This window comes from Protopterus annectens, chromosome 3.part0 (assembly GCF_019279795.1).
Source record: "Protopterus annectens isolate FY-2018-M chromosome 3.part0, PAN1.0, whole genome shotgun sequence".
Lineage (NCBI taxonomy): Eukaryota > Metazoa > Chordata > Ceratodontiformes > Protopteridae > Protopterus > Protopterus annectens.
In genome coordinates, this window is record NC_056731.1 from 799,511,840 (window position 1) to 799,535,798 (window position 23,959).

General features: G+C 42.2%; 1 protein-coding gene across 1 annotated transcript in view; it reads right to left on the reverse strand.

The window, feature by feature from the left end:
• Positions 1 to 23,959, reverse strand: part of TERT (telomerase reverse transcriptase) — a 1,470,615-nt gene that overhangs the window by 172,492 nt on the left and 1,274,164 nt on the right. Inside the window, exon 15 of the mRNA XM_044065146.1 lies at positions 22,812 to 22,949. Within this exon, the coding sequence (XP_043921081.1) occupies positions 22,812 to 22,949 (138 nt within the window). The remainder of the gene's footprint in view (positions 1 to 22,811; positions 22,950 to 23,959) is intronic.

Sequence of the window (23,959 nt, forward strand, 5' to 3'; positions counted from 1 at the left end):
AGTGACATGGATGAAGTGAGCTTCCCTGAAAGAAAGGAAAGTTATCTATGTGGGGGGTGGGGCAGGAAGGTTGATAGTCATAAGTTTTCAGACGTGTCAACAAAGGATTACCTAGGTGGCTTGAGATCTAATTTAAGTTTCTCCTGCCACTTCTTTTTAGAGATTGTTTCCTCTTTTGTGAAAGAAGGGTCCATTTTTAGAGGGATAATTCCTCTGACATTTTGGCACACGGGAAAGAAAACATTGCTTAAAATTTTGCATGAGTTTTCCCCTTTTCTTCCAAATTTTTGAAAATTTCAGCAAATACAGGACTGAAATACTGTATTTGTCCAAAAGAGTATCCAGCATCTTAGCCTTGACATCATCAAGGATTGACAATCAAAGATTGCAAGGATTGCCATGTGTAGTCTTAAAACAGATCTAGTTGCTGCATACATAGAAGAGGCATCAGCAGTATCATAGCCACACTTTACTGAATGTCTTGCTAATTGTGTGCTACAGTTAAGCAGAGACAATAAAGAGTTTTTGTTATTAAAGTCAGGAATGTATAAAATTAGTTTGTTCATTTTATTAAGAAATAGACTAGAGATACCTGGTTATGTCATGTGGGCTTGGCATTTTGCGGCGCAGAAAGAATGTGTGGCAGACAGGTACATTTCCTTCCTGTACCTATCCATAGCACTACTGTACTTGTCATAAAGCAAGGTGTTTTAAACTGAAGGAGTTTAGATACTTTGCCTTATACTCTACTAAAATCACAGCAGAGGCCGAGGAAGGACTTTTGCACAAAAAGTTATGAGAGTCAGGAACAGGTGTCTATGACTTAGTTGCCAAGGACACAGACAAGAAGGTACTGCAAACCAACCAGGACAGGAAGAATGGCTGAAGGTTTAGGGATCTCCATATTTAATAGGTCTTAGTAGCTCTTTTGTACTTCAGAGACTAGCTTGCCTTCCTGGTAGAAGTGCATTATTGTTTTTAAGATAGTATCACCAAAGACAATTCCTCCAAGAGAGTCATTAGAAAGAGTGTCTTAATTCTCTAACTTACACTGACTAGTATAGTGAATCTGTGCGAAATAAGCTAAAGTTTTCACACCTGAGTCTGAAAGTATTTTCTTCCTTCTCTGAGAAGTAGAAGATGGTGTGAAAAGAATCTGATGAAGCTTCAATGACATAAGAGCTTTGAAAAGCTGTAGAGAAAATTATATCACTCTAGTTGCATATCAGATGGAGAAGGGGTAACAGAAGGTGAAGTATGCTTTGTATTCTGCTTCCTCGTTTTTAGGAGTGTCAGCAGAAATAATGCAAGGTATGGCAAACTCCTAATGAACCTGGATAAGGGTAATAGAGACATCGTCTTGAACCAGAAATAACCAGCTGGAGTCCCCCCTTTGCAGCCTTGATGGCTCTCTACTCAGTCAGATGGGATGTGCCTGGAAGCTGCACCTTGTCGGCCATGGGAGGGTTCATTACAGCTGGATCAGGGAGATAAGCCAGTCTGTAGGCTGATCGTGTGTCTTGACAGTGATCGTCATTTCCAATTTGACAACAGAAACCTCTGAAAGTTTAGCTTTCTTAGCTTTCACAAGTGGCTGCAGAGGAATATTTGAAAGAGGTGACTTAAAGGTCATATTATCTTGCGCAAGCTTCATAAGCCTTTGCCTCTCTAAGGAAACATTCAGAGATGCTAAATAACTTCTAACAGCGTTAGGGACAAAAGACCTGCAAATGGATCATCCCCTAACTTTATGATCTGGGTCAAAGCACAGAATAAGCCCTTAGTATGCTAACCTTTGTAGGGAATTTGAATACTGCAGTCTTAGCTGACATAAAAATGACAAAATTACAAATTAGTGAAATAGGAAGGGTCCACGACATGATGTGTATCTGCCTTAAACTACCAGAAACTGTCTCAGGCCATACAGATGACAGAACACATCAAGATATGTGGTCCTTCTTCTTGCACTCGTAGTAAGAAAGTTTTGAGGAACTTAACATCTGCATGTCCCTTAGGTACTAGCACATACTTTCATGCATAAGTCATATGTCAGATATACAGCAAGAGAGGAAGGCACCCAAGTTTTGGTACTCTGGCTGGACATTTAGTATCATGGGTATTTCACAGGTTCATAAGTATATACTATGCTAACAACCACCAGACCTTTATAAGTCTAGTCATGTAACCCAACGTAACCTATTTGTGTCACCATGCAACATGGGCATCTATATGAAGGGGTATGTTAGTTAGGAGGTTGCTAAAGGTTTTAATGGAGGGATATGTTAGTTAGGAAATATGTACTGTCAGCCTCTATCAGAGACATGGAGGTCAGACCAGGAGTGAAAGTTTCCCTTCTAATGGTCAAAGATAGGTTTGAATAGGGTTAGGGATGGACTCTGCTTCACATGGATGGGGAGCCTATTCCAGAGCATGGGAATCCTTTGAGATACATATCTATCTCACCAGCATGTTTTATTCATGTTGTAAGCAAAGTTTAAATCCCTGGATCTAGAGTGTCTGGTGGTGTTTGTTTTCTGCATGTACAAAAGGTCCATCAGGGCAGAATCTTAGGATGCCTTATGTGCCAGGCATAGATCACTTTTCGGTAACATGCAGGAGAATTGAGTATAGAGCTAGATCTTTAAGGCAGTCAGTATAAGACAATGTGTTAATACCATGGATTTTCTTGGTGAGGAACTTTTGTGGGCATTTCCAATGGATGCATATGCCTGGTCAGGTACATGCTGAAGAGGACACTATACTCAATGATGGTTCAGAAAAGGGCAGAGTAATGTACTACTACAACTTCCTTTGACCTGGATTCCATACCCTTACTTATAAGTTGGGCAACACAGAATAATTTTCTTACTAACACATGACTACATGTTGGCTAATGGCCAGATTACTGTCTAAATATGTTTCCAAATTCCTATCAGGTCACCTCTTAGGGGTGTCTTATTGATGGAGTAATTAACCTAGGTGGATGTTTTCCCAAAAGGCATTACAATGCACTTCTAGGCACTGAGTTTTAATCCATGGCTTTGGCACCAGTCATTTGTCTGTGTTAGACCCTCTTGCAGGATGTTAAGAGTCATGGGGGAATCTATGCTAGTTCCCAATTTGCAGTCTTCTGTGAACTTGGTGTGGTAGAGGCCCTCTACCCTTCATAATGCATTTCTACCTCACCATCTTACTCCTCTGTCCATTAACCCACTGCACTATACCATCAGCAACTCCATCTCTTTTCCCATCTCTCAATCTTCCCTTTACTAAACTACTACAAAGCCCCACAGTACCTCAACTGAAGTCCAAGACTTAACCCACTCTTTTACACACATTGTTCTCCACTTACAACTCGCACATAACTTTAGATTCAAACTTCCTTTACCTCATCTCCTCCAAAACTAGTAAACACCAACAGCCCCACCTCAAACTTCCTAAACATCTCTAGAAATGTACTCCTATACTGCTCATACTATTCCTCCTCACAGCCACCAATGAATCCAATCCTGGTCCCTCTCACCACACAGCATATATAACTTTTCCCACCCTCTCCTGTGCATTAACACCCAAAGCATCTGTAATAACTTTGACCAGATAATCACCTTTCTTACAACACACTCACCCAATATCACAGCTGTCACTGAAATATGGCTCAAACAAAACAACCCTATTTTTCACCATTTACTTCCCTTCAACAAATACTCCAAGACACAAGACCTGGCAATAGGCAAGGTGGGGACACATATATTCTTTATAAAAAAATCTTAAATAAACTATCATTGCTCCAAGTAAATGCCTGTTCAGATACTAAACCCAAATGGATCCTTCCTAAACTTCTCTCCTGGAAGAGTAGTCATCTTCTAATAACAGTTACTTACCCTCCTCCTCTAGCCTTTCTTAAGAAACTTATAGCCCTTATTCGTATCACCTCAGCTGCCCTCAACTATAAAATATATTTTTATTTTAGGTGATTTTAACCTAAACTACCTAGGTCCCCTGAGAAATAGCATTGCCAAATTCCTGTTCAACATCAACATTATGCAGTTAGTCAGTTATGCTATCTGTCCAAATCTCCAAACCAACAACCACTCCTTCCAGGATCTTCCAATCACTAACAACCAACCCATCATCTAAAATATATTTATTCTTCCACCCTTATTAAGTGATCACTCCCAGTAGCCTTCAAAAGTATCCACCATTTACCAAAACTGTCTCGCAAAGTAGCTACCCGAAGACCCAGATCCACCATTTATATAGAAAACTTCAAAAAACACCTAGCAACTTTCCAATGCTCTCCCATTACCAACTTACAGAACTTCAACTCAGCTGCTACAGATCTTACACATACTCTCCTTCAATTTCAATACAAATTCTTCCCTCCCACATGGCACCTTTTCAAATACAACAACAACAACAAAAATGGCTAACCACTAAACTGAAAGCTCTGCTCAAACTTAGGGACAATGTGTGGTCTTCTTGGAGACAGAACCCGCCAACAAAAAAAAAATCACACTGGCTTTACCTCTCTGCATAACCTAGAATACTAAGCCATATGCAGGCACAAAACCAACTATTTCAAAAACAAACAACTTGCTCTGATAGGCAAGTCCAAAAATTTCTGACAGGAAGTAAATCTTCTCATAGGCCGAAAATCCACTGATCCCCTCCTCTTCTATGACCATCCAGGCCTCTCAATCCAAAGTATTAACTTCTGACTTTCTGCCACTTCCCTTGGACAACAACCTCTATTTCTCTACCCACCTCTTCCAGTCCCCCATCCATGATTGCTAAAAGTGTTTTTTTAGCATTTTTTATTCATGTGAATGGCAAATGCACTACCTACATTTGTCAGATTGACTACCTCACAAAATAATGTAGTTGTAACTCAGTTGGAAAGTGTGTGCTTGACAACCAAAAATCTTTCTCTCCATGAAGCAAAGGAGAGCAACAGCTAGCCCATATTAGTAGACTTCTGTACTCTCCAAAGGTACCACCTGAGCTGATGGTGCTGTCCAGGATGTAAATGTTTTTTTCTTCCAAGATTCTGCCACTGCAAGGTTAAGGGACTGCTTCAGAGAACGCCAAAAAAAAAAAATAATAACTTTGGAAGGGAAATATGGATGTATGCAAACAGACACACACACACGCTGCTCTTGTGAAAATCCAGATATAGTTCCTCATACAAGAGACCGTCAAGGTCTGAGGTGTAACACACAGAGATGATGGCTACCATTAACAAGATTTTCCTAAAAAATGAATTTCAAAACCACTAAGACAGCAGTTTCAACCAGTAGATAGCTAGGCCTTTCCACCAAAATGTTCAGGTCCTACAGAGAATGGGTTCTTTAATGAGGGACAGAGCTGCACCACTCTTCTAAAAATCTGATTAACTAGCTGGTGCTAGGCAACCTCCACAATCTCATGATGTAAGAAATAACTGAAACATCTACTCTGACCATGAACAACTGAGATCCAAACCATACAGGTACTTCAGCTTGGTCAGAGTCACCTGTAGATTAACCAGATAGGGTGGTATGTGGTACACTGAGAACCTTTTCCATCTGAAGGGAAAGGGTAGCTAAGTGATGGCTTCCTTGCAGCCACCAACACTTCAACAACTCCTGTGAATAAGTCTAGCCGAGCAAGGGGGTGTACATCATTAGCCAGGTTCTGAGCTGCAGCCTGCTGTGCCCCTTAGTAATGAAGAACATCCTTGCTACTATCAGAAGGGGTTTTCTCTCTACTGCTAGGGATTTTACCATCTAAAACCATGGCCTTCTCAATTACCAAGGAGTGATGACACTGAATTTTATTCTTTATTCCCTCAACTTTGCAATGAGGCATGGAATCAGCAGGAATGGTGGAAGGGTGTATAACAATCTCCTGTGCCACAGTAAAGAGTTCATACACCATTATCTCTCCACCACTTTGCTGCACTAAGCAAAATACATGAAGAACTCCTCTTCCAGCTGGCAGAAAGTGCAATCTCAAGTGGCATCTTTTGAATGACCTTGGCTAAACACAGCTTCTGAATCCAGAGCTCTAACAGATGTCTGGATAGCAGCTACAGACCATCCAGCAGCTCAATCAATTCCACAAGGAAGTGAACCACTGAGAAAACAAAAACCCTGTTTATGGCCCTGTGACGATTGGGGAGAGATGGGCAAAGGCTGCCAGCCTAGTCAAATAGAATTTGATATATAATTCTGGCATTTGTAAATAAATGTAAAATACAGGCATGTTTCTTGAGTGTAAAAGACTACTGTGAAATGTGGAACTGCAAAATATATGCCAACATTGCACTCTACTGGCCCATAGAAGCATGTTGTGACCCTTTCATATTAGAATTCGGCTCCAGTGCGGCTGGATGAAGGCTTCATGCCCATTGTTTTAAGGCTAAAGTTTATGACCAGAATTTAGATGTAGAATGTGCTTTACTGCTCTAGTTTCTGTTAGAATGTACATGTGAAATGCCTTGTATTGTTGTAAATTTCTGTGGAGGTGTCAGAGTGCTAAATAATGCAGTTTGTGGCCTGAGAACTCAGACCAGGTGTTAAGATGATGTAATATGAATACTGGGAAAACCTAAGTGTCAAAAATGATGCAATTTGGAAGGGCCTTAGAGACATGTTTGTTAGTAATGTTTAAATACTATTTCTCACAAAAGACTTAGAGCATTTTGACTTTGGACATCCAACTTATCAGCACTCTGCCTTGTGCTCACATGTAAGTTTTAGCACTGTGATTTCTTGTTGGAACAGTTAAAGCTAGTAAAGATTAATTAGGTATTTTTCTTTGAAATCAGACCTGTCCTACTGTATTATTTTAAGTTTCTGTGTGATCTCTGAACTCTTAGATATCTCTGTGTTGTAGTAGTTTTGTCTTGTGTTTTAATTATTTGTTATTAATATTTTTAAAACCTTCTACCTGTGGCTGGTTTGTGTAGAGAAAAGAGCTAGAGTACATTGCATACTTATAGAGGTTATTGCAATAGGCCACTCTAAAGTAAGCCTTGACTGTTGGTCATTCTACCATTGGATTATAATATTGCACAGTAATAACTGAACACCCTTTTAAGGGCCTTTCAGTAGCTGATATTAGCTGGGTGGTGGCAGGGATTACTACCGTATGGTCTGGACAAAGGGGCACAGCTGGAGAATCTGAATCAGCCTTTCCCAGGAGTGTCTGTGGAAGGTGTATAAATACTTATCTCAAAGTGTGTGTGTGTGTTGTGTCAGCTACTTGGCAGGGACACGAAGCACTGGTTGGACAGAGAGGGTACTGGAGGTTTTAGCATGCCCAGCTAGGCTGAGACCTGGACCCTATAGCTGTGCCTGTGGGGAGTCTTATAGGGGACCTGGTGAGCAAGAGAGCAACCAGCACCAGACTGACTGTGATCTCTGTGTGCACTTAAGGGAAATTGTACTTTACTGTGTGTATTAGTTATCCTTTTCTATTCTATGAGACAACCTCCCTGGGGTTAGTGGTGAGGATTGAGGCTCCTTGATTGCTGGGCCAGGGCACGGTCGTCACAAGTGTTTGGCAGTGGTGGGATCTACTTCACACACTAATTGGCTTGTAGTGGTGTGGGTAGAGCGAATTCCTGTAGCTTATGTACAGTGATCTCTAAAAGTGTTTTGTACTCAAACAGCCACGCAGTGTATACTCAGAGTTCAGATCACAATTGTTTTATTTCTTTTGTTAGCTTAGTGTTAGTCAGGGTGAGGAGGCAGCATGTCAGCAGAAGAGTATGGAAAGTTGACAAGGAGCCAGCTGGCAGAGATGTGCTAGGCTAGGGGACTGGTGCATGGAAACCTGACTAAAGCAGACCTGATTGCAGCCTTGGTTACAGCTGCATCAGAAAACAGCAGCCTGGAGGACAATCAGACTGTCAGTGGAGATACAATATCATCGGAGAATGGACAGCTCAACCTTTCTGCAGTGGACTTAAAAATCCAGCTGGAGCTAAAGAGACTTGAGTTGGAGGCCAAGCATATGGAACTAGAAGCAGCCAAGAAAATGAGGAGTCTACAAGCTGAGGAAAATGAACGGCAGAGGAGGCATGAGAGGGAAATGCTGACTCCACCAGAGTCATGGAGGTAATGGGGAAGGGAGTAACTGGACCCCAGAAGCACAAAAGGTCAGTAAATTTCTTCCACAGTTTAAAGAGGGGGAAATCTGTGACAGCTTCATTCATATGTTTGAGCGGGTATGTAAACAGTATGAAGTTGACCAAAGGCTCTGGGTATGGTTCCTGACCCCCTTATTCCATGGTAAAGCTGTAACTTCTTTAGCAAAAATGCATGACACTGACTGTTTTGATTATACTGCTGTAAAAAGACATTTGTTGGAATGTCTTAAGCTAACACCTGAAATGTATAGGAAACAGTTTCGTGAGCATAGACGCAAGGCAGATGAAACTGTATGTGACTATGTTGCTGAAGTGAGCACTTATTTTCATAGCTGGGTGAGTGGATGTCAAGTCACCACTTTTGAAGGGCTGGCAGACCTTTTGGTAAGGGAACAAGCCCTTAGCACTTTGGCTGAGGACATGAGGATCTGGTTAGCTGATAAACAGTGTGCTACTTCAGTGGAGTTGGGGAAGAAGGGAGACCTATATCTAGCAATCAGGGCAGCCCTGCACAGGAAAGGGACCCACAGTACTGCTCATGGGTCAAAAGGAACCCATGGTGGGCAGCACAGACTGCTCCAACAGAATCCGCCAGTAGCAGGAAAGCCACTAGTCCAAGTACACGTCCAGGAGCTAGAGTTAAATGTTATGAATGCAACCAGTGGGGCCATGTGGCATACAGATGTCCACGGAGGCAAGGTGGGGAACCAAAGGTGAGGTAGCCAGTAAGTGGGAAAGACAAAATGCCAGCAGTAGGTTGTCTTGAGACAACAGGGGTATGGAACTACCATCCTGCAGATGTCCTTAGAGGGAAGGATTTGGATGAGGGAGTACTATGTACTTATGCAGTTACATACAGTGAGGCTAGGAGACAAGCATGTGGGTCTGGTAGCCTGGGGGAGACCCAGACAGACTGTATATTTGCAGCCAGGACTGCTGAGGTGGCTACTTCAGGGAGTGTGCTACGCTGTAGTAATGAGACTGAATGTGAGCCACAGCTGCTTGTGGGTACTGATGTTCCCTTGGACAGGGTAACTGCAAAGGTACAGGTGAGTAGTAGTACCCAGGCTGACAGTGAGGCACCGCTGTCAGAGGATGCCACACTTCCAGTGGAAGGGGAGCTGGGAAGGGTTACAAGGAGAGACATGAGACAGGCTTAGCTCTCAGACCCTACATTGCAAGGCCTGAGGCAGGTTGCTAGGGAGGCACCTGACTCTCAAGGGAAGGGGAAATCTGTATACTGGAACAAAGGGTTACTGTACAGAGAGTGGACCCCTGAGGGAGAGCTAGAAGGTGAGAGAGTACAGCAGTTGGTAGTGCCTAGAGCTTACTGTCTGGCGCTTCTAGCCATAGCCCATGATATTCCCTTTGCAGGTTATATGGGCATAAAAAATACAAAGAGGCGTATTATGCAAAACTTCTATTGGCCTGGAATTTCCAGAGATGTAACAGGGTACTACACGACCTGTGAGCAGTGCCAAAAGGTAGACATGGCAGGAGATAAGGTGAGAGCTCCTTTGATGCCTTTGCCTGTGATTGTGGAGCCATTTCAGAGGGTAGCTATGGATATTGTGGGTCCTCTGAGTACCCCAAGTTCCACAGGGAAAAAGTATATCCTAGTGATTGTAGATTATGCTACACGATACTCTGAGGCAGTGGCTTTGTCCTCCATTGAAACCGAGAAGGTGGCAAATGCTTTGCTAGAGATGTTCAGCAGGGTAGGTTTCCCAAAGGAAATACTGTCTGACAGAGGTGCTAATTTTATGTCAGACCTGCTGGCTTGTCTGTGGAAGTCCTGTGGGGCGAAGCACATGAAGACCACACCCTACCATCCCCAGACTAATGGTCTTGTTGAGAGGTTAAACTCTATAATCAAGTCCATGCTACGGGCATTTGCAGATCAGTTTAAGAGGGAGAGGGACAAATATTTGCCCCATCTTTTGTTTGCTTATGGAGAGGTTCTCCAGGAATCCACAGGTTTTTCACCCTTTGAGTTGCTGTATGGGCATAGGGTGAGGGGATCTCTAGATTTAATTCGAGATGAGTGGGAAGGTGAGTGTGTGTCTCACAAGGAGTCTGTTGTGGCATATGTCCTGAACCTCAGGACAAGGCTCAGGGAACTCATGGGCCTGGCCCAGGAGAATGTGGCAGAAGCCCAACAACAGAAAAAGGTGTGGTATGACAGGAATGCTCGAGCTAGAGAGTATGCTGTAGGGCAGCAGGTGATGGTTCTCATTCTTGTGAGACACAACAAGTTGCAGGCAGCTTGGGAGGGACCCTACAAGGTGCTAAGAAAGGTAAGTGATGTTAACTACATGGTGGAAGTGCTAGGCAGACGGCAGGGGCACAAATTGTACCATGTTAACATGATGAAACCTTACCATGATAGGGAGGCCCTTGTGCTGAGCATTTGCATTGGACTGCAGGAGGAGTCTGAGAGAGATCTTGTGACTGATCTCCTTAGTGAGGCTCGGGCTGACACCTCAATGGAAGGGGTAGCAATGTCCCAGCAGCTATCTCCTATCCAGGTTCAAGAAATCTGAGCAGTGTGTTGCAGGAGTTTGGGGGCATGTTCACTGGGAAACCAGGGAGCACCCACCTGGTGCAGCACCAGGTGGATACAGGACCCCAAAAGCCTATCAGGCAGGCCCGTTATACGGTGCCTGAGAGAGTCAAAAAGAGTCTGAGGGAAGCAGTACAGGAGATGTTGGAACTAGGGGTGATTCAGGAGTCCAACAGTTGCTGGGCCTCACCAGTGGTGTTCATGCCAAAGAAGGATGGCAGCAACATGTTCTGTGTGGATTACAGGAAATAAAATAGTCACACAGTCAGATGCTTACCCCATGCCTAGGGCAGATGAGGCCCTAGAACAGCTGGGTGGGGCTAAGTATCTTACAACCATTGATCTTACCAAGGGTTACTGGCAGGTGCCCTTGACTCCCAGTGCTATAGAGAAGTCAGCTTTTGTGACTCCTTTTGGATTGTATGAGTTCACAAAGATGCCCTTTGGGATGAAGAATGCAGCAGCAACTTTCCAGAGGCTGGTAGATCATATCTTAGCAGGAGCAAGATGGTTTGCCCTTGCTTACATGGATGATATTGCTATCTACAGCCATTCCTGGCAAAAGCACCTTCAGCATGACAGGGAGGTGCTGGACAAACTACAGAGGGCAGGGTTGACGATTAAGCCAAGAAAATGTCAGGTGGGTATGGCAGAGGTCTCCTACCTAGAACATAAAGTGGGGAGTGGTAAGATAAGGCCAGAACTTGCCAAAGTGGAAGCTATTCAGGCATGGCCTGCACCTGTTACCAAAAAGCAGGTGGGGGCATTCTTAAGGACAAGCAGGGTACTACAGAAAGTCTGTTCCCAATTATAGTACCATAGCTGCTCCCCTCACAGACCTGACAAAGAAGAACAAGCCAGATAAGGTAGTGTGGACCCCAGCATGTGAGCAGGCATTTCAGAAGCTTAAGGAAGCTTTGGGAGGGCCCCCTGTGTTAGCCAGTCCAGACTATAGCAAAGAATTTGTTGTGCAGGTGGATGCTTCAAACTATGGGGTGGGGGCTGTACTTAGCCAGATTTCTTCAGAGGGAGAAGAGCACCCAGTGGTTTACCTCAGTCGTATGCTCCAACTCAGGAAGGAATTCTATGCAGTGGTAGAAAAGGAATGTCTAGCCATAGTGTGGGCACTACAAATACTTCAGCCTTATCTGTATGGAAGAAATTTCACTGTGATGACAGATCACAACCCTCTAACATGGTTAAACAGAGCCAGTCAGCAAAATGCCAAGTTGCTAAGATGGAGTCTGGGGTTGCAAGCATGTGATATGTCAGTGCAGCACTGCAGTGGGAGTAGCAATGCCAATGCAGATGGGCTCTCAAGACAGGGAATGGGGTGAGGCACACCCAGATAGACCAGAGACTCTCAAGCGATGTTTCTCAAGGGTCACTTGAAAAACTTGCTTGAGCTCCCCGGGAGGAAGAGATGGGCGAAGGCTGCCAGCCTAGTCAAATAGAATTTGATATATAATTCTGACATTTGTAAATAAATGTAAAATACAGGCATGTTTCTTGAGTGTAAAAGACTACTGTGAAATGTGGAACTGCAAAATATAGGTTCATAGGTTGGTACTGGGCTATCTGCCCGAAGGCATATATTAGCCCAGCCACGTTGTGCGGTATTCACTGCCCCTTTAGTAGTTCCCTAGACTCTTGTACTAGCAGCTAGTACCCTTGGCCCCTATCTAGTAGTGTTGTTGGTGTGATCCCCGGTGTGAACTTTCTGTTACCCATCCACTCATCAAGGTTCCTTTTGAAGAGTGATAGTGAGGGGCTCTGTCTTATGTTGATCGGGACCCTGTTCCAGAGTAAGGGAAGTCTCTGCGAAGGGAATCTATCCCTCCAGCATGTTCTATTCATTGTTGTGTTGAGGTTTATATCCCTAGAGCATGTAAGCTCAAGTAGATTTGGTTTTGCTAAGATGGAGCATGTTCAACAATTCTGTTTTGGACATGGCTCTGTACGTTAGACAAAGATCGCCTCTGAGAAAGCGGTATGCAACACAGAACAGTTTTAGCTTTTTCAATCGTGCTGCATAGGGCAACTGTTTGAGGCCAGTAATCCTCTTGGTTAGGTACCTCTGTGGTCCTTCTAGCTGCTGGAGATGTCTAGCCAGGTACATTCCAATTGGTGCATTGTACTCAATAATGGGTCTGATGAGGGAAGAGTAGAGGGGCACCATTACATCCTTAGATCTTGACGCGAACCCTTTTGTGATCAGATGGGTCACATAGAAGGATTTTCTAACCACTTTGGCAACATGGCTATCAAAGGAAAGCTGACTATCTACTTGGATCCCTAGATCCCTTATTTCTTCTTCAGATTTTTTTCCAAAGGGGACGACTACGCATTTATTTGCATTTAGTTTGAGACCATGGCTTTGACACCATGCATCAGTCGCATTTAGGCCCTTCTGGAGGATCTCCATGTTGGCCGGAGACTCTATTATAGCACCCAGTTTGCAGTCGTCTGCAAACTTAGTCAGCCACAGCCCTTCCGTGCTTGCCTGTACTTCTGAGAAGTAAATGCCAAACAGGAGGGGCCCCAGGACAGAGCCCTGAGGCACACCACTCGTTACTGGTCTGGATTCGGACATAGATCCCACTACTCTTACTTTATGGGATCTGTCTGCGAGCCAGTTTGCGATCCATCTTGTGACGTAAGGGTTTATGCCCAGGCTGGTGAGCTCATCAATAATACCTGAATGGGGAATGGTGTCAAAATGCTTTAGCAAGGTCAAGGTAAGCCGTGTGTACCTTCTTTCCCTTATCTATAGCCTGAATAACTGTCTCAAAGAAATCCACCAGGTTCAGGAGGCATGATCTGCCCTTGACGAAGCCGAACTGTGTGGGGTCCAGTGACTGGAGGTTCCCAATCTCTCTATTTATGAGCTCCACAATGATTCGCTCCATAGCCTTACAGATCAGACTGGTCAGGCTTATTGGTCGGTAGTTCCCAGGGTAAGTTGTGAACCCACCCTTGTGTAGCGGGACCACCGTTGCCGTGCGCCATTCTATGGGCACATATCCTGTGGAGAGGCTGAGAGTGAACAGGGTATTAAGATGCAGGGTTAATTACTTTTGGAGCTCGCGTATGACACAGCCTGGGACACCATCTGGCCCATGGAGGCAGAGTTTTTAGCTTTAGATAGAGCCTTGTTAACCAACGAATCAGTAATAATTGGACTTACACAATCCCCTGGAATGGTAATAGGCCCTGTAGGTGGTGAGGGGGGGGAGGAGAAATTTGCACTGAACCTGTCAGCCAAGATCTTGGCAATGTCAGAAGGGTCAGTGTATTTTGTTCCATTTTGTACTAGCTCAGAACAGACCTGAGCATTGCCATTTAGGTTTTTGATGTAGCCATAGAAGGCCTTATGGTTATCCTTGGCATCCTTGACAACTTTCTTTTCAAAATTAGCTTTAGCTGACTTGATGAGGGCCCTCAATTTCTTACTAATGCTGATCAGGGATGATTTTTCTACTTGAGATTTGGCCTTTTTTTGTATAAGTCTCCTCCTTTTATTGTAAAGTTTGCTTATGGCCAGGGTCCACCAGACTGGTTTCTTCTTGCTTGAGGAAGGAGTCTTGGTTTTATTTGGGATAGCACAGTCTATGCAATCCTGAAGATGCATATAGAGTGCCTTGGTGTAGGATTCCGCATTCTGGAGATATCATTATCCTTCTGCAAGGGAATAGTGAAGCTTTCCACTTCGGATGCAAGTAGTTTGAATCTTGCTTTGGAAAGGTTTTTGACTATGGTTTCTTTGACTGGGGGAGGTGGAGGGGTGAGGATGTCCAGGGTATTAGTTTGTGGTCGGATCTGACCAAGGAGGGGGTGATAATGAGTGTGGTACAATGGGCGCACATATTTGTGATGATTAAATCCAATATGTTGTCCCCTCTAGTGGGGGAACATACTAGTTGTTCAAGGGCATTTGAATTTATAAATTCTATGAATCACTGAGCATAGGAGTTGGAACATTGGTAGTTCACCCAGTCTATACCAGAGTAGCTGAAATCACCCAAGATTATGGTGTTGGGTAGGACCTTTATATTTTCCAATGTCTCAAGGAATGCAGAGTGAGCATCTTGGGACATGGTGGGCGATCTATAACCGGCTATGACTTGAAATGTGGTTTTGCTTGCTGATAGTTGTGCATGGATGATCTCTGGGGCATCATGCTGCGCTACTAACCTGGAGATATGGGTATCCTTGATGAATATGGATACACCTCCTCCCTTTGTACTGTGACCCGGTAACTGAGGCCGGAAGGTATGATATGAATTGTAACCTGGCAGTGCTGGGGTGCTCTCTTGAGCCTTGAACCAGGTTTCCGTCACTGCACAAACATCGATTTTCTCCATGTTGGGGAGAGCCTTGAGTGTGTGCATTTTGAGGTTGAGACTTCTGGCGTTGAGTAGCATTACCCTTAGTTTTTGGTTACCTGTGCTGGTTACGGTGGTTGGTTTGTCCTTTGAGTCTTGCCTAAAAAAGGCACTATGGGGATGGCAAGAGCCTTGGCCAGTATTCGAAAACCTAGGGGTGACAGGTGCAACCCATCTCTGGCAAAACAGCGAGGCTTGTCTATCACGTCATCCCAGGCAGACAGACACTGGATCCCCTTAAAATGACACCAGAAGCTCTAGCCAATTGCTGAAATTGATCATCTTGTCTTTGTATTGTGGTTTCCTTCTAGGTGAAGGTAGTATGCTACTCAAGGTCAGGGCCATACCAGCTTGGGCTACATGATCAGAGAGCTCCTCAATGTCTCTTTTTATGTAGTCCAGGGAGGTACATCTTAGATCATTCACACCAACATGTACAATGACTGCGTTATACTTGTACTTGTTCTGGAGTGACCTAAGTGCCTGTGTTATGTGGTGGATCCGAGCATATGTGGCAACACTGCACTCTACTGGCACAGTGAAGCATGTTGTGATCCTTTCATATTATAATTTGGCTTCAGTGCGGCTAGATGAAGGTTTCATGCCCATTGTTTTAAGGCTAAAGTTTATGACCAGAATTTAGATGTGGAATGTGCTTTATTGCTCTAGTTTCTGTTAGAATATACATGTGAAATGCCTTGTATTGTTGTAAGTTTCTGTGCAGGTGTTAGATTGCTAAATAATGCAGTTTGTGGCCTGAGAACTCAGACCAGGTGTTAAGATGATGCAATATGAATACTGGGAAAACCTAAGTGTCAAAAATGATGTAATTTGGGAGGGCCTTAGAGACATGTTTGTTAGTGATGTTTAAATACTATTTCTCACAAGAGACTTAGAGCCTTTTGACTTTGGACATCCAACTTATCAGCACTCTGCCTTGTGCTCAAATGTAAGTTTTAGAACTGTGATTTCTTGCAGGAATAGTTAAAGCTAGTAAAAATTAATTAGATATTTTTCTTTGAAATCAGACCTGTCCTACTGTATTATTTTAAGTTTCTGTGTGATCTCTGAACTCTTAGATATTTCTGTGGTGTAGTAGTTTTGTCTTGTGTTTTAATTATTTATTAATATTTTTAAAACCTTCTACCTGTCGCTGGTTTGTGTAGAGATAAGCTATAGAGTACAATGCATATTTATAGATGTTATTGTAATAGGCCACTCTAAAGTAAGCCTTGACTGTTAGTCATACTACCATTGGATTATAATATTGCACAGTAATAATTGGACACAAAGGGCCTTTTAGTAGCTGATATTATTAGCTGTGTGGTGGCAGGGATTACTACCATATGGTCTGGGTAAAGGGGCACAACTGGAGAATCTTTGTCAGCCTTTCCCAGGAGTGTCTGTGAAGTTGTATAAATACTTATCTCAAAGTATGTGTGTGTGTGTTGTGTCAGCTACTTGGCAGGGACACGACACACTGGTTGGACAGAGAGGGTACTGGAGGTTTTAGCTTGCCCAGCTAGGCTGTGACCTGGACCCTATAGCTCTGCCAGTGGGGAGTCTTATTGGGGACCTGGTGAGCAAGGGAGCAACCAGCCCCAGACTGACTGTGATCTCTGTGTGCACTTAAGGGAAATTGTACTTTACTGTGTGTATTAGATATCCTTTTCTCTTCTATGAGACGACCTCCCTGGTGTTAGTGGTGAGGATTGAGGCTCCTTGATTGCTGGGCCAGGGCACGGCCGTCACAGGCCCAATGTCAGAAGGGAATCACTTCTTTGCAGAGAGAGTATGACCCTCTACCTTTTTACTTATTTAGATACCTTACAATGTACTGGCTGTCCGAACACTGAGACTAGGCCCTGGAAGCAGCTGTTTCTCCAAGATCTTTAGTGCCAAGGAAACATGCTGTCAGCTAAAATAGAATAGACTAATTTGAGATTCTCAATGGAGGTGACCACAGATTCTGCACAGCAGGGAGTCTACATGTGCCATTCCGCCTAACAATAAAGCATCCATCATCAAGGTCTATGATGCCTTCAGCTGCAGAATGGGCATCAGCTGCAGAATGGGAACATTCACCAGAGACTAGGACCTGATATAAACAGTAGGTTGTGAGCCCATGACGCCACTGATGCTATTGCCATCTCACAGTCCACTCCAACATCTGCATTCTGAGGTATGTAAATGGCAATATGAAGTGCAGAACTACCATCAAGCCAAGCAGGCATTACAAAGACTGTCCCTGTACTCAAAGAAAGATGACAAATGAGTTTATCCAACTGCTATGCAGAAAACAACTTTCTCTCAGTTGTGTCAGGGAGGACTTTTTCTAATATATGGCAATCCCCATGGACCGCATCTATGGTAATGTACACAGTAAAGTTGTCTCCAGAGATTCCTAGGATGGCATTGTCAGAAGACAGTCATTCAGGTGCAGGAACATCAGTAGATCCTTCTGCATGGCACTGGCTATCATGGCCAACATCCTGGTAAATAATTCAGGGTGCAGATTAATGTCCAAAAAGCAACACTTTGTACTACACGATACCCACCCTGAACAAAAAGAAAGTATCATGAGTGAGTTTCACACAAAGCAACACTTTGTAGTAAACACCATACCTACCCCGGGCAAAAAGCAAGTCTCCTGAGTGACCTTCACATCCTGATATGTCTAAAGGCATTCATCGGGTCTAGTTATACCATCCAGACGCCCTGCTGGAGCAAAGGCATATCCCTTAAAGGGTGAAAATGAGGAACTGTTTTCCTTGCATCCTAATAAAGATGTACTTTAATGTCTTAACCTTCAATTCACTTCACTTACAATGTGTACTGTGAACCTATATAACTACTTTCACTTGTTCTGTGGAGCTTTTCTACCTGTGAATGCACTGAGCATTTTGCTCAGCTGGACAATTCTGGCTAACAGACTGAAATAAATAGATAAATAAGTAAACTTGTGGCAAGAGATGTAATAAAGGTGGTGGGCGAAGTTGATAAGGTCCAGTACAGGCACGTTTTTCAAGATGGCTATTGACAGAGATATGTGCCAAATGAGGCTTTCCCAGCAGGAGAACCAACAACTATTGAAAACAGCCAGTAAAAGAAGTCAGCTTGATTTAAATTCAGTTCCTCGCTGAAGATTATTCTGTGTGAATGACATCAAAGAAGAGATCCAGCAGAAATAAATATGAAGTGGAGAAAATGTGGAGGAAAAAATTGCGTCGGATAAAGACTCAGAAGAGATACAGAGGAAGGCAGAACAGTGCATAGTGCAGATGCAAGTAATGGCTTCCAACAACACTGAAGATGAAATTTATCAGATGCACTCGGAGGTCTTTAAAATAAGTAATCTGAAGTACTGGTCGAGCTACAAGTGTCAGAAATGGAAATAATGGAGAGACTAACAGAAAATGAGAAAACTCAAGTGGAACTGCTTAAAAACATTGTTGACATGGAAGACAGCACGAGGAGGGAAAATGTGAGGTTTACAGACATCCCTGAGCAGCTGTTTAGTAGTATGTTTAGTAGAACTAGTTTAAAGATTCTTTTCAGCCATGACCCAGACAAAAAAATACACATTAATTCATTTCGTCTCTCATACCCACTTTATTATATTCAGGATCTTGAAAGAGGGAGCCTACTCTGGCAAGCATGTAATATGTAAATAAATGTAAAGAGGTCAGCTGCAAATTTCAAATTAGCTCTACAGGTAGAGACAAAGAGAACAAATTAGGTTAGACAATTAATTAGTTTCAGTATAACTGTGAGACTACAAGTTAAAACTAACAAAAAGCTAACATTTCAGATATAACATATAAGAAATTATAGTGTGAGCTGCACTGGCATCCTTCAGCGTAATGCACATTTACTTATATGGGGGGCTGGGGTACACAGTAAAACAGTACTGCATGGTTTAAATCACATATAAAAGCTCAATGCTATGGTAAGAAAATGATCAACCACAGTTTTGCAGTTCCCCATGTCACTGTATTAATGCAGAAATTACAGTTAGTAACCACCACTGTGCTTGCTTTTTGATGCAACTACCTGGACTATGCTTTTTTGCTATAAAACAGATTATGCAGGATACCCAAAAACATTAATCCAGTATGTTCCACTGGCTACAGTCTGTCTATGAAAGAAAGGAAACCCTTTTACGACTGTTAACTGTGCAAATCTTCAAAATAAATTTGTTTTTTTCCTTCAGAGTGAAAAGCTGAATTAAACTCTTACATGTAAATTACATTTTGTCTTAGCATTTGTGTTTATTGTGCTACACATCTTCAAATACTACTGCTGTAGTCAGGTCTAGTAAAACCCCACCTTTGGGTCTGATAAATGCTTGCTTAATTTGTTATAACTGCAAAATGGCCATGCTAGGGACTTCCATACTGATGTTAGTTCTTTTCAGTCCGTACACCTTGCTCCAACAGTTAAATCTGTCTCCCATACTACTACCCAGCCAAGGTGCAACAAATTAGGCAATTTGCTTCTGAATTTTGCTACAGTGATGGCAATGTGAACCAGTGACTTCTCAGACTGTTTCTGTAATGAAGCAGTGTTTCTTTTTCATGTACCTGCTGTGATATTTGCAAACTGTGATCTACATGACACACTTAATCTTATTCCAGACAAAGCAACTAAAATTTAAGTTTTGTTGTGTATGCAAATTTGCGATTCAAGCAAGTTTACATATTATCTCCATATTATGATAACTGGTTGTCAGGAAACAACTCTTCTCAGTTATCTGTCCATTCATCCACAGCCCCTTTTTCCCATTTTTGCTCATGGGGTCAGGGTGTCACTTCAACAGTGACAATCATCTAGAGCCAAAGTTTACACTGCCAGGTAGCTATCCCTGCCTCGGTAGTTCTTCCACACCACACACTCACACCTATGGCCAATTAAGAGTATCCAATCCACCTACTGCATGTCTTTGGAATGTGGAAGGAAACCAGAGCACCCAGAGGAAACCCATGTGGACATAGGAAGGATATGCAGACTCCACCCAGAAGGCACTCCAACTAAGAATCAAACCAGGGAACCTCTTGCTTTGAGTAGAGAACATTTTTTGAGCAGACAACATGATCTGCTGCACCACTCAGGCAGTAAATGCTTCACAGCCCCAGCAAAACAGATTCAAGCAACTTCTATTATGCTAGCTTATCTTTAACTCTCTAGAAATGAACAACAGTGACATGTCACTGTTCAAAATGACAGGACTTAGAGCAGTTTTTTTCCACTAATGCAATACAAGATTTTCTCCAGTAACTAAGTATGCAGAAATTAATTTCACTTTTTGTTTGGGCTTTTATGCTTCTATATAACTTTACTGACGTCAGAAAGACAGTCTCTGGATGTAAAACTGTGGCCGATGGCTAAAAGAGTGGAAACTTCAGAATTAGTATTGCTTCTCTATGTCATGCAGACTGAGACAAATTCACAAGGGGCCATATTCCAAAAGAGTTGCTCTCAGTGTAAGTTTGTCTTGATTCTGAAAGACTTGCTCTCAGTTCAAGTGACTTACTTCAGTGTAAGGCCTATCGATAAACAGGTTTACACCAGGGACCAGATTCCAAAACACCTGCTCTCAGTGTAAGTGGTCAATTGCAATGAGAGCAAGACTTGTAGAATTTGGCCCATTATTTGAACAGGAAAAAATAAAGCAGGATCTGTGGAAGGAAAATGGAAATTAAGAAGTTGAAAGATATTAAAGTTTTCTGGCAACAAACTACACTTATATGATACTATATGATACTATATGGAGTAAAATAGTTCTAGGATGAGATACCACAACAGAGTTGAGCTGTCATTTAGGGGAACAGAAGGCTATGATTTTAGAACAAAAAATATTTTAAAACCAGTAATGGACTAACTGAAAAATCCACGTGGCTTTAAAACGGGTCTATATTATATCATCGAACGCTTAAAAAAGCCAGTGATGAATAATCGACCCCATGTAAGTGAAAGCTTACAATCTCAAAAGCTCAGAACAGTGATTTTTTTCCAAGGGAAAAAGATCGCTTTTCCAAAAAAAAAAAAAAAAAAAAAAAAAAAAAATTGAAAGAATACATAAAGTGGGGGGCGAACCCCCTACTTAAATATACCAACTCCAAGATCGCACTACAGTGGCAAAAATGGCAAAGTAACAGAAGCAGTCAAGCAAATTCTTTCCCTGGGAAAGAATTTGCTTAAAAAACACTTCACTATTTTGCCTTTTTGTTGTTTTAAGTTCGACCAAGATGCATTTGACAGTATGCGTCTTCGGTCATCGAATAGGAACCCTTTGAGACAACCCAGCAGGTTACAAGAGCCTTTTAGACCTCCTTTACTGTCCAGAAGCATAACACTGAGTGTTAAGGCTATAAACAGCATGCTCTTGAGTGCTAAGTACGGTTCTCTGATTCTCCACTTACAAATTGTACAATTCTGAGCAAGCCACATAATCAGTATAATTCAGGGTTGTCAAAACATCCATGAAGACATGCATAAACACACACGTGTGTGTGTGTGTGTGTGTGTGTGTGTGTGTGTGTGTGTGTGTGTGTGTGTGTGTAGATATATATATATATATATATATATATATATACATATATATTTGTATGTATGTATGTATACCGAAATCTCAGAATCCCGACGCCCAAATTACCGTGACCAGAAGCCTGATACCCCACATTACCGAAAGACCAGAAGCGTGAAATTCAAAATCCCGATGTTAAGGGATATTGAGTTAGCGCTTCTGATGTTGCAGTTCAGGTAAGTATCTGTGTGTAAGTGTGTTTGTGAGGGGCTTTAGTGTGTTTTGTGACTGTGATGTGTGTGTGTGTGTGTGTGTGTGTGTGTGTGTGAGGGAATGTAATGTGTGGGTGTGAGTTTGCCTTGTGTGTGTGTTTGTGCGATCTCGGAGTTAGAATATTAAAGTAGGGGGAGTGTGGGAGGGCACAGGATTATTTGTTTGGGTTTGGGGGGACACTGTGTGTATGTATATGTGTGTACTGTATGTGTGTTGATCGTTCGCGATTTTGAATTTCATGCTTTTGGTCCGTTGGTTTTCTCGTCTTTTGGGTATTTGGTCTCGGGATTACGGGCGTCGGTCTTGTGGGTTTTCGGTCTTTCGTAGTGAACCCATATACACACACACACACACACACACACACATATATATATATATATATATATTTGTTTGAAAATACGTTACATCGAACAAAGTAGATGCCTACTTCAGCGAAAGTGCATTTCACTTGCCGGATTGTTTGACTTAAAAAAAAAAAAAAAAAACACAGAAAACATGCACCCTCTCTACTTAAATATACCAACTCCAAAATCGCACTGCAGTGAGGAAAAGGGAATATTCCTGTTCCGCACTGTATTGTAATCTTCGTACTTCGTTTTCATAGTTTTGGTACTTCAAAGAACTGGTCTCGACCAAGTGGGTTTTGAAGTACTGAAACTCCGTACAAATGAAGTAAGCCCATATATATATATACACATTATATATATATATATATATATATATATATACACACACACACACACAGAATGAGAGAGAGAGACAGAAAGACACTTGCAGCTAGTGGGCCTTAATCAATTAACAATTATTTGCTAATAAAAATCTGAAGTCATAACGCACTATTAGCCCGGTGTCTGCAAAATTTTAGAAGATATTCTGCAAAATGTGCATTTTGGCAATGATCATTAATATTTAAAAGTCATCTGTACTTACAAGTCAACAGGGGTCCCAACAGGCGCTTATAAACTGCCTTATGACTGGACAGCTTGACAATAAAGGCATGGTAGCACAGCCACTGAGCAGCTTCAAAAGGAAAAGGACCCGATGCATCTCTGGTACCTAAAACTGCACCTATAAAATAAATATTCCATGTGTTGAGCATATTATATAGCATACTGCATGCAAAACATTGTATTATTTTAGGTTACTAAAATGTATTATAAGTTTGATTCTGTTTTCCATACTGCCTTATTTGGAAGCCGAGGTTATAAATTCCAGAAAAAAACATCTGCTCCCAAAAACAGATGATAATTGTACAAAATACTCCAAAAGTAAAGTGCAAGATCCAACAGCACATTGAAAACTGGTAAAAATAATAAATTCTGCTTTTATTTTAACAGGGAAAATATATATATATATATATATATATATATATATGTGTGTGTGTATATGGTTTATTATCAAAAATGATGACTGTAGGTTTGGGGAACACGGAATGTCAAATGACAGTTGGCTGACTCCCGTGCTGTCGAACCTACATGCTGTCGAGTCTCCGGTTCAGCAAATGCACAGTGCATTCGCACATATTTGCTTGACCTTAGGACTAGAGATTGCAGTACAGTGCGGATTGGGAAATTTACCCTTCTCCCCATTGTAGTGCGATCTCGGAGTTGGAATATATAATTTGCAATGGGGGGTGCAGGGGGGCTTGCCCTACTGAAAAAATGTGCAGTTTAGTGTAGTCCAGTATGTACATACTGCTGAAAAATTTAACTTCTGTTGCTTTTCTCAAAGGTGCAGAGGAAGGAGTATGTCGAATAATGCCAAATTCGAATATTCGGCATTACATTTGACATACTGACTTCCTTCCTCTGCAGATTTTGGTGTCGTGATTTGTGTGAATGAATGGAATTCATTCTGTCAATTGTGATTTTGATAGTAAACCACGTGTGTATATATATATATATATATATATATATATATATATATATATATATATATATATATATATATATACACACACACACACACACACACACACACACACACACACACACACACGCGCGCACACTAAAGCTAAAACTCCCTCCATCAGTCAAAGCTAAAAATATTCCATGATACAGCTTTTTTTTTTAGATAAG